The following is a 12,283-nucleotide window of genomic DNA, read 5'->3' on the forward strand; positions in this document are numbered from 1 at the left end:
ATAATGTCCATCATACATACCACAATATAACAAACTTCTCATGCGAGTTATGGAAGTTGTACATAAATTTTAAGCTACATACTTCCTTCCATATATTGCTACATTAGTAACTTATCATACTAGGTTCGTAAGCTATAAAATCATATAACATTTTGGTTTATAATAATGTCTCATAGAGACTTATCGTGTAATATCTCAAAATAATAATGTGTACACCACTATGAGAAACAATAAATTCATTAATGTATATCAAAAACACATATTTGAGATCAGAATGAAAAAAGATCATAAATATATCAATGATAAGTATAAACAATACTCATTCTTTGAACATGTTCTTTAAATGTATTTAGTGATAAGCCCTTTGTTAACAGATCTGCAATTACAAGATCTGTTCTAATTTTTTCAGTAACACTCTTTGTTTCTGAACTTCTTCATTGATAGTAAAGTACTTTAATTTCATATGTTTGACAAATGTGGAGTACATATCATTCTCGAAGAAGAATATTGTTGCAGTATTATCCCAATAAATTTTAAGCGATTCGGTAATGGTGTCGACAACTCCAAGTCCTGAAATAAAGTTTCACAGCCATAATGAATGAATTGTGACTTCGTAACATGCCATAAATTTTCTTTGCAGTTTTTTTAGTAATCAATTTCAAGATTACTTTGATATCTTCCTAACATTCCGACCGCGAAACTAATATCCTGTCTTGTGAAAGTTTGAATATACATCAAACTTCCAATTATAAAAGAGTAAGGAATTGATTTCATTTCATTTCGTTATACCTCATTTTTTCGGCATTGCATAAGATTAAATTTGTTCATTTTTTTTAATAAGAACTATTCCTGCTGAAACATGTTCATATAAATCTTTGTAGAACTCTTTCGATATAGCCTTCTTGAGACAGTCTCAAAAATACGAAAAATTTTCTATCTTATCACACAGGATGCCTCGCTCGTATTTTTAATCCTAAAGTTTATAGAGAGAAAGTCTTTCGTCTCACACAATATGCCTAAATCATTAGCTAAAATGTCATCAACATACATGACTACAAATATAAATTTACTCCCACTGATCATTTGGTATATGCACCGATCAACGACAATTTCCTCAAATTCAAAAGATGTTATGGTATCATTAAACTTTATATACCATTGTCGTGTGGTTTTTGAAGTCTATATATTGACATTTTCAGCTTATACACCATTTGATTTTTTTCTTTAATTTTGAAACCCTCTAGTTGGTCCATATAATCATTCTTCTCGAGGTCTCCGTTAATAAATGAAGTTTTCACATCCATTTTATGTAACTCTAAATCATAATGAGCTACCAAAGTCAAAACGGTTCTTCATGAGTCTTTCTTTGAGACAATGAAAAGGTTAATCAATGCCTTATTTTTCGAGTGTATCCCGTAGCAACAATCTTAACTTTATATCGTTCAATATTACCATTAGATTGGTCTTGAAGACCCATCTACAAATGATTCTTTTAGAATTTTCTGGTAATTGAGCAAGATCCCAAACTTTGTTGTATTTAATGGATTTTAACTCTTCATTCATGACATCAATCGATTTATCAGACTTAGTGCTTATGAAATTGGATATTTATTGATTTCAACATAAAAATATGACTCTTGCAAATAAATCACATAATCATCTGAATTGATCGATTTTATTTATTTATTTGAGATTCTTTTAATGGCACTATATGTAGTTCATTTGCGTCAGATACTTGTGAGTTAGATCTTTCTTGAAGTGTTTCACCCCCAATGTTGTTCAACATTGTGAAAGTATTCTTTAACAAGAGGAACAACATTTATTATTGGTGTGGAAATAGGTACATGCATGGGAAATAGAATATTTACCCTTACCTCATTAATTTCCACACTTTGTCGTTCAACACTCCCACTACTTTCACAATTCTCAATGAATTTTACATTACCTGATTTCAAAAAATTCTTGAACAATGATTTGGATAGTAAAACCTATTCCCTTTTGTATTTATCTAAATAATCAATAAAGTAACCATTTACTGTTTGAGAATCTAATTTTTTGCATGTGGATTATAAACTCTAGTTTTCGCTTGACAACTCCAAACATGAGGTGTCAGCTTCCTTCAGTCCACAGTTCAAAAGAGGTTTTTGAAACTGGCTTACTAGGAATCCTGTTCAATATATATACATCGGTTTTAAGAGAATACATCCACAATAATTTGGATAATGAGAAATTACTCATCATACTCCTAACCATATCTACAAGTGTTCGATTACGCCTTTCAACAACACCATTTTGTTGAGGTGTTCCTACTATAGTATATTGTGCACATATGCCACATTATTTGAGAATTTTTGCAAATAGACCTAGACATTGTCTTGATTCGTTTTACTTTTCATAACATTCACCACCTCTATCTTACCTAATGATTTTCACTTTTTATCTAATTGTCTTTCAACATCATCAACGTACACTTTAAGAGTGTTCGCTGCATGAGAATCTTCTTTCAACAAATAGATAAATTCACAATGTGTTAAAACATCGATAAATGTAATAAAATATTTTTCTCTACCAAAAGATGGATGCAAATATCAGTATGTATAATTTCAAAAAACTGAATGATCCTTGTGGCACCTTTCTTGGTATGCTTGATTTGCTTTCCTTTATTACAATCCAAACATATATCAAGATCAATAAAATTCAGATTCAGAAGAATCTCATTCTTTACTAATTTTTAAGTCTTTTTTTTGGATATATGACTCAAACGTTTATACCACAAATAAACAGAACTTTCATTTAGTGGAAGTGTTCTTCCTTTCTACAGAAATGACACATATCAACCTTGAGTTCCTTATGAGCATCATGTGGAACTTTAGAAGCTGCTTTCTTTTTCTTAAACTTATTGGCTTTCATTTTAAGTATTTTATCAACTCCTTGACCCATGAGGTTAATGAAATGGCCTCCTTATTTTTAAATCTTGAATCCTTTTCAGAAAGCATTTTAGACAATCCACTAACATCCCACTTATCCTTAATAATGTTATAGTTAATTTTAAATGATCCATACTCAAGAGACATGAGTTCAGAATAAACTGAATTAAGAAGGTGTCATCCACTTTCATCCCAAGGTCGAAAGTCCTGCTCCAATGTTGGTCATCTCGATGATATGATTTTGAATACTGCGCGACCCATCAAACTTCATAGTCGTGAGTTCAACCATTAGTGGAGCAGTGAGAGACTTATCAGTAGAACAAAAAAATTCTTCCGCAAACTTCAGGTATTCCCTGACACTTTTTGTTTGTGGAATAGTACTCTTAATGTTGTTAACAACAATCATTCACATGAACACAAGACTCAATCTATTAGAGCGCTCCCATGATTTATGAAAAAATTTCTCCTCACTGCTCTTATAAGTAATGACAGTAGGTTGTCATTCAGTAGAGACAAACCAATATCCATCATACCTAAATGGAACTAGACTTGTACGTGACATTCAGAGAAGTTCAATCCATTGAACATAGTAACAGACAAAGCATGTGAATATGAGGAATATATGCAAAAAAATATACATGCGCACATAGCAAAAGATAATGTGAATTTAGTAAAATGAAAAGTACATCGCAATTTTTCTTGGATAGATACTATGACACACTATCATAATTTATGTTATTTCTAATTCCTTAAATAGGAACTAAAATAATTCAAAAACCAAACATATACGACATATTTGGATATACAATATATGTTTGATTGAAAATATTAATTTACCTCATAATTTTTCACTATTTTTAGAATGATAGATTCACCATTGGGTAAAAATTTTAAGTTCTAGCAATAGTGAAAGTAAATTTATATGTATATTTTTCAATATAGGCATTTAATTAATCGTCATAGAGAAATGACAATTTTATGAGTGTATATTTTTATTAACCATACTAGTTTGGTCACTTTGGTGACTAACAAGCTATAAAAATACAAATGCAATAATATCATACAATTTTGTGCATGTGAATAATTTTCAACATTTTAGTTTGACCACTTTGGTGACTAACAAATTATAGAAACATAATACATGCATTAAGTGATCATATACATGATATGTGTAGACGTTTATATCTCTAGTTTGACCACTTTGGTGACTAACAAACAATATAAATACAAAACACACATAATATCTTTTTGTGCATGTGAATAATTTTAAACATTTTAGTTTGGCCACTTTGATGACTAACAAGTAACAAACTATAAAACATAATACATGCATCAAGTGATCAGAAAAATGATATGTGTACACGTTAATTTCACTAGTTTGACCAATTTGGCCACTAATAAACTATATAAATACAATGCACACATAATATTATAATTTTTTGTCCATGTAAATAATTTTATATATTTTAGTTTTGCCACTTTGGTCACTAACAAACTCAAGAGACATAATGCATGCATCAAGTTGAAAATCAGACGCAATCTCTCTTGGAATAGTGAATATACCAATAAATAATGAATCCTACTAATTCACATTCCACATATTTCAACTGATCATAAATATTATATGTGTAAACATTAATTTCTCTAGTTTGACCATTTTGATGACTAACAAACGATATTGCATTAGGTACACACATATTATTTATTGTTTTGTATAACGACCACTTTAATTTATTACACAATCTAAAACAAAACATAATTATTACAATATGGAAAGATTAAAAAATTCCAGAATATATGCAATCTAAAACAAAACATAATTATTTATTTATTTAGGGGTGGTGAGCGGTAATTACTCTTTATTACTCTACCAAGGCTGATGCGATTATATAATTTATGAAGATTATTTGTTCAAACAATCCAGATTCGGATGTAACATGCAAGATTAAATACTTTGGGCATAATACATAAACATGAACTGTAACTTGGCCGCAATCGATAATTATGACCTCCAACTTTGAATGTGCACAAATAGACACTTAAACTTGTATAAAATTGAGCAGATGAAGACAATCGTCCTATATGGCACCCTACATGACAATTTTGTATCCTAAATGGCATCCTACGTGTATCATGTCATGTAGGACACTTGTGTCTACTTGTTCAATTTTATAATAGATTAAGTGTCTACTTGTGCACATTCAAAGTTGGAGGACATAGTTGTTCATTAACGCCAAGTTAAGAGTCATGTTTGTGTAATATGTCAATACTTTAATGCGTAATATCAAGACCTTGAACACGATAATCTTACATAAAGATCGTTAGGGGTACATACCTGATGCGTACGACATCATCACAGAGAGAAGCGGAAGAGTTGGTCGTAAATTGATTTCTACCTCTTTATCCTAACTTTATGTTACCACAACCATCAGCGATGAAATTATTGTAGTAAATATGTGGTAACCCCAATAGGTGGAGGGAGGACCAATTCATAAAGGTCATGACTTAATCTGATATGTCCATCAAGTAACCAATATACGAACAAGATCTATTTCGTATTAAATATTATTTATGATATTACTTGAGTTATAAGTAAACTTGCATCATAAGTAAGAAATAATTAAAAATAATTCTTACACTAACCAAGAGCCTTCTCAACGCGATATATGTGTAATATCCATATTTTTTTCTCTATAAAAATAACACAAAAAAATCTACATACTTTGGCTCGATAAATTTTTTTTCCCATCATACATATAGGTTCCCTATACTCTATAAATACATCAACAAATTATATATCAAAGATTCGGCTAGTACATAACAGTACATTTGGACTTAATTAGTTTTTCTTGGAGGACCAACTTGGTATTATTTTTTTTTCCTTGTTAATAGTGGAATCCGTGTTTTTAGAGGAAAGGGGGAAGAATCCATGTTCAAGAGATGAGAGGTACAAAAGAAAAGTAGCCAATAATCCTATGACACGACTATTTTCAACGGAAAAACCATTTTTATTCAATTTTATTTTTTATTTTTCATTTTTCATTCGATGTGCGGTATCTAATGGCGGATATAGAATTTTTATTGAGGATTTGAACAATAGAAGTATAAGTTTGTGAATAAGCCAATAAAATATGAATAAGTAGCATATAGGTACAAAAAGTTTAGTTTTATTACAAGAAACCTCTAAGCACGTTCAGATTGTTTGTTTTGTTTAAATTTAAATGTGGATACGGACCCTCAATTTTATTTTATTTTTATAAATCTAAATGTGGATTCGGACCCTGGACGTAAAGTCAATTTAAAGAGATTTACCACCATGCTACAACTTAGTTCTTGTTCATGAGGAGGTTCAAAAGTAGTATAACTACATAAATACATGTAATATAAAATATTAAAGGGCAAAACCCTCTGAGAAAACTGAATGAGTAGTTAGCGTTCCATTATGATGGCTACAAAAGATGAGAGCAGTTTTCAAGCAGCAACAAATTAATAACATGAAGATTGATTAAGCCACTTGGGGCGGAATATATAACTTAGGTATGCGGTAATGGAAAAAAAAGATGTACAAGTCCATTATACAAAAACATATACTCGCTCTGTTTTAAAAAAAACCACCTATTTCTTTAATAATATTTTATATTTAACTTGTTGTGCGGAATTCGAGATAATACGAGAAAATATAAACGCGAAAAACAAAGACAACAGATTTACGTGGTTCACCAATAAATTGGCTACGTCCACGGGGAAGAGGGGGAGCAGTTTTATTATGGAGAGGCAAAAACAGAATTACAGAATAGGGTTTGCCATAAAGCGTCTATATATAGTGCTAAGCTACGCCCTAACAGGCTTGGGCCCAACATACAGAATTGACAGATAATTAAGGGCCCAATGCAACAACATTGTATACCGTCGGCCCGGGGGCGTCTCCGCCCTTTCTATTTGTAACGGGTCCAATTCAAGGCATTCAACAAATCTCCACCTTGACTTGAATTCTCCGAACAGATTCTTCAGACGCACTATGATAGTGCCAGGCCTCCCCCTCTTCCTCAGAATTGCCCCGCAGGGCAATTAACAGCTTCTGATGTTGAGCAAGTCCAAACAGTGTTGAAACTTGCTCTGTGGAACCGGCTTTGTGAACATATCAGCAGGATTATCAGCAGTTCCTACTTTCTTCACCTTGATTCTCTTCTCACTTCTCAGAAAATGATACCTTACGTCAATATGCTTGGTTCTCTCATGATGGACTTGATCCTTGGCTAGACAAATTGCGCTCAAACTGTCACAATACACCGTAGCCTGATCATGATGCAGACCAAGATCACTAACCAGCCCTTTCAGCCAAATCCCTTCTTTTGCAGCCTCTGTCAAGGCCATGTACTCCGCTTCCGTAGTAGACAAAGTCACTGTAGGTTGCAAAGTTGCCTTCCAACTGACGACAGATCCTCCAAGGGTAAACACATAGCCAGTCATCGATCTTCTTGTGTCAACATCTCCAGCATAGTCAGAATCAGAATAGCCAGTAACCAAGCACTGAGTATCACCTCCATAAATGAGACCAACGTCAGATGTACCTCTAAGGTACCGGAAAATTCTCTTCACAGCCTGCCAATGTTCTCTCCCTGGTTGTCCCATGAATCTGCTCACTACACTGACTGCATGTGCTAAATCTGGCCTTGTACAGACCATAGCATACATCAAACTTCCTACGGCACTGGCATAAGGGACTCGTGACATATACTCCTTCTCTTCTTCTGACTGTGGAGCGAACATGGCAGTGAGATGGATATTGGCAGCACTGGGGGTATCAATAGGCTTAGATGAAGACATGCCAAACCTCGCCAAGACCTTCTGAATGTAGCTTCTCTGTGACAAGAAAAGTTTCCTTCTCTCTCTGTCTCTAATGATCTCCATCCCTAGAATCTTCCGAGCGGCTCCCAGATCCTTCATCTCAAACTCAGCACTAAGTAAACCCTTCAGCTTCTGAATGTCATACTTCTTCTTTGCAGCTATCAGCATATCATCTACATAAAGCACCAGATAGATGAATGAATCATCCTTGAGCCTATTGTAGTAGACACAACAATCATATGAGCTCCGAGTATAGCCCAACTTCACCATATAGCTGTCAAACCTTTTGTACCACTGCCTTGGAGACTGCTTAAGTCCATATAAGGACTTCTTCAACTTGCAGACGTGATTTTCCTTCCCTGGAACTTGGAAACCATCCGGCTGAGTCATGTATATCTCTTCCTCCAACTCTCCATGTAGAAACGCTGTCTTCACATCAAGTTGTTCAAGCTCCAGATTCTGATGTGTAACAATCGCTAGTAACACTCGGATGGAAGTATGTCTGACCACTGGTGAGAAGATCTCATTGTAGTCCACTCCCTCTCTTTGGTTGAAACCTCTGGCAACAACCCTGGCTTTATACTTGACTCCTTCTGCTGGTGATATCCCTTCCTTCTTCTTGAAAACCCATTTGCAAGTAATAATCTTTCTCCCCGAAGGCTGTATGACCAGATCCCATGTCTGATTCTTGTGTAGGGACTCCATCTCATCTCCCATAGCGGCAAACCATTTTTCAGAATCAGAACTTAAAATGGCTTCTTTGTAAGTAGACGGCTCAGATGTATCTACCTCTTCAGCAACCTGCAGTGCATAACCCACCATGTCCTCAAAACCATACCTCGTAGGTGGCCGAACTCCAACCCTCCTTGGCCGATCTTGAGCTATACTCCGATGGATATCTGATGGCATAGATTCTGGAATATCAGTTTCTGTCTGTGGCTCTTGATCCTCCTCTTCAGGTTCTTTCAAATCGCTCTCGTTCTGAATGACTTGAAACTCCACCTGTTTATCAAGACTCCCAGTTTCTGACGTAGTTGTAGGCTTCACAATGGTTCTAAGCAGAGAACTTTCATCAAAGACAACGTTCCTGCTCATAATAACCCTCTTTTCTGCTGGAGACCAGATTCTGAAACCTTTCACTCCATCTCCGTAGCCCACAAATACTCCCTTTTTAGCTCTTGGTTCTAACTTACCTTCACTGACGTGATAGTAAGCCGTACAACCAAAAGCTTTCAGATTTGAATAATCAGCAACTTTTCCTGACCACATCTCCATAGGTGTTTTGCACTGTATGCCTGTATGTGGTCCGCGGTTAATCAAGTAGCAAGCTGTACTAACCGCTTCTGCCCAGAATCTTCTATCTAGCCCAGCATTAGAGAGCATGCACCTTGCTCTCTCCAGAAGTGTTTGATTCATCCGCTCAGCTACACCGTTCTGCTGTGGTGTATTTCTGACTGTACGATGTCGAGCAATCCCTTCATCCTTACAGAATTGATCAAATTCAGACCAGCAGAATTCCAGCCCATTATCAGTTCGCAACCTCTTGATCTTCTTCCCTGTTTGATTTTCCATCAAAATTTTCCACTCCTTGAACTTCTGGAAAGCTTCACTTTTATGCTTCATCATGTACACCCAAGTCATCCTTGAGTAGTCATCAATCATGGACACAAAAAATCTGCAGCCTCCCAAAGACTCAACACGGCATGGACCCCAGCAATCAGAATGGATATAATCAAGAGTGCCTTTTGTTCTGTGAATGGCTTTTGGAAACTTGTTGCGATGTAGTTTTCCAAAGACACAATGTTCACAAAACTCTAGGCTTTTAACCTTATGACCAGCAAGAAGATCCTCCTTTGACAGAATTTGCATCCCTCTTTCACCCATATGACCAAGTCTCATGTGCCATAACTTAGTCATATCCTCCTGGTGAACTTCTGACGATGCAACATGGGCTGAACCTGTAACCGTGGAACCTTGTAGAAAATACAAAGTACCACGCATGACACCTTTCAGAATCAGATTTGAACCCTTCCAGACCCGCAAGACTCCATCTTTTCCCGACCAGCTGAATCCCTTGCTGTCCAAAGAACTGAGAGATATCAGATTTTTCGTCATCAATGGAACGTGCCTGACCTCGTTCAATGTGCAGAAGCTACCGTCATGTGTCCTTATCTTGATCGAGCCTGTCCCAACCACCTTGCAGACAGAACTGTTGGCCATCGAGATGCTGCCTCCGTCTATCTGCTCATAAGTCGTGAACCACTCTCTCCTAGGACAGATGTGATAGGATGCCCCAGAATCGAGAACCCACACATCTGAATGATGAGTGTGCTCATCCGCAACTAGGGCAATGTCTTCTTCAGAATTGGTGTCTTCTTCAGCAACAGCAGCAGAAACTGATTGTTTTTCCGATTGCTTCTTCTTCTTCGGACAATCAAATTTCCAATGTCCCTTCTCCTTGCAGTAATTACAAACATCATCTGGCTTTGCACCCTTCGACATCGGCTTATTTTTCTTTCCGCCGTTTTTCCTTCCCTTTCCGCTACTGGTGAACAGACCGGAAGGCTGTATGTCCGTACTTGTGCCGTTAGCCTTATGCCGTAATTCCCTGCTATGAAGGGCCGATCTGACTTCTTCCAGCGACACAGTATCTTTCCCAACAATGAACGATTGAACAAAATTCTCAAACGACATTGGGAGAGATACTAACAGAATTAGGGCAGCATCTTCATCCTCGATCTTCACATCGATATTACGCAATTCTAATAACAAAGTATTCAATTGCTCTAAATGTTCCCTGAGTTGTGTACCTTCAGCCATTCGTAAACCGAATAGACGTTGTTTCAGAAGCAGCTTGTTGGTTAGAGATTTTGTCATGTACAAACTCTCCAGCTTCAACCACAGACCAGCAGCAGTCTCTTCATCCGAGACTTCCGTGATGACGTCATCCGCGAGACACAGCATGATCGTCGAGTGCGCCTTTTCCTCCAGAATCGCCATCTCAGGAGTAATAACGGCGTTCTTGTCTTTCGACAACGGCGCCCAAAAGCCTTGCTGTTTCAACAAAGCCCGCATCTTGATCTGCCATAAACTGAAACTGTTCCTCCCTATGAATTTGTCGATTTTCACGTTCAAAGCAGACATCTCGAATTCTCCAAGAACACCGATTAACCGAGAGGCTCTGATACCAATTTGTTGTGCGAAATTCGAGATAATACGAGAAAATATAAACGCGAAAAACAAAGACAACAGATTTACGTGGTTCACCAATAAATTGGCTACGTCCACGGGGAAGAGGGGGAGCAGTTTTATTATGGAGAGACAAGAACAGAATTACAGAATAGGGTTTGCCATAAAGCGTCTATATATAGTGCTAAGCTACGCCCTAACAGGCTTGGGCCCAACATACAGAATTGACAGATAATTAAGGGCCCAATGCAACAACATTGTATACCGTTGGCCCGGGGGCGTCTCCGCCCTTTCTGTTTGTAACGGGTCCAATTCAAGGCATTCAACATAACTAATATTACAAAATTAAAAAATTATATATTTGACATAATTATAATTTAGAATTTCTTTGTTTAATCAAACGTATTTTGAAAGTGGGAAAGTAGAAATGAAAAGGTAAGATTCGTAGTGAGGTGGAAAGGTGGGTTCCATTATTTTAATAGCAAGTGTATGGGTGGTAGAAGAATGAAAATGGGGAAGTATAAAATGTAGATAGAAGAAGGAAGAGTGAATAATTATAAGTTGTGGTAATTAAGCTAAGGTAGTTGAGAAGAAGAGTAGAGTGCAACAACCTCGAAGCTAGTTCAAACTAGTGGGAGGTTGTCTGCCAAAAAAGCAGCAAAAGAAATTGAATCTATAGAAGAAAAGAAAGAAGATGGCTCGTGGTAAGGTTCAAATGAAGAGGATAGAGAATCCAGTTCATCGACAAGTCACTTTCTGCAAACGTCGAGCAGGCCTTCTTAAGAAGGCCAAAGAGCTCTCCGTTTTGTGCGATGCTGAAATTGGTCTTTTCATTTTCTCCGCTCACGGAAAGCTCTATGAACTTGCTACTAAAGGGTATTATTGTCTCTGTCTAATACTATTTCTATGTTAAGTAACACGCACATATTTCTACAATTATAATTTTAAAATAAAACAAAAGGAAGTATTTTATCCATTTTTGTGTTTTGTGGTGGAAGAAGCATGCAAGGGCTGATTGAGAGGTACATCAAGTCAACCAAGGGAGTTGAGGTGGCTGAGGAAGCCAAAGATACACAACCTCTGGTAAATCCCTTTTTTTACTTTAATACTATGGTTTAATAACATGTTATACCTGGTGAATTCTCCCTTTTTATCTTACACTTATCAATTACACTACAATAAAAATAGCTTTTAATAATAATAATAAATATACATATTAACAAAAAGTATTGAAACATTTATTAACATTAAATTTAATATCATTTTAGGCTTAATTGCTATGATATATATATATATATATATATATATATATATATATA

General features: G+C 35.9%; 1 protein-coding gene across 2 annotated transcripts in view; it reads left to right on the forward strand.

Annotated features, from left to right (window-relative positions):
• The first annotated feature begins 11,470 nt into the window (after positions 1-11,470).
• LOC107003240 (agamous-like MADS-box protein AGL12) overlaps positions 11,471-12,283 on the forward strand; it is a 22,441-nt gene continuing 21,628 nt past the window's right edge. The window contains exons 1-2 of one of the 2 annotated variants that reach the window (XM_015201541.2): positions 11,471-11,840; positions 11,966-12,047. In XM_015201541.2, coding sequence (XP_015057027.1) covers positions 11,659-11,840; positions 11,966-12,047 — 264 coding nt within the window. In that variant the 5' untranslated portion in view covers positions 11,471-11,658. Of the gene's footprint in view, positions 11,841-11,962; positions 12,048-12,283 lie in introns of both variants that reach the window. The other variant, XM_015201540.2, reaches the window with a different exon arrangement.

Source organism: Solanum pennellii, chromosome 11, assembly GCF_001406875.1.
Source record: "Solanum pennellii chromosome 11, SPENNV200".
Taxonomy (NCBI): Eukaryota; Viridiplantae; Streptophyta; class Magnoliopsida; order Solanales; family Solanaceae; genus Solanum; species Solanum pennellii.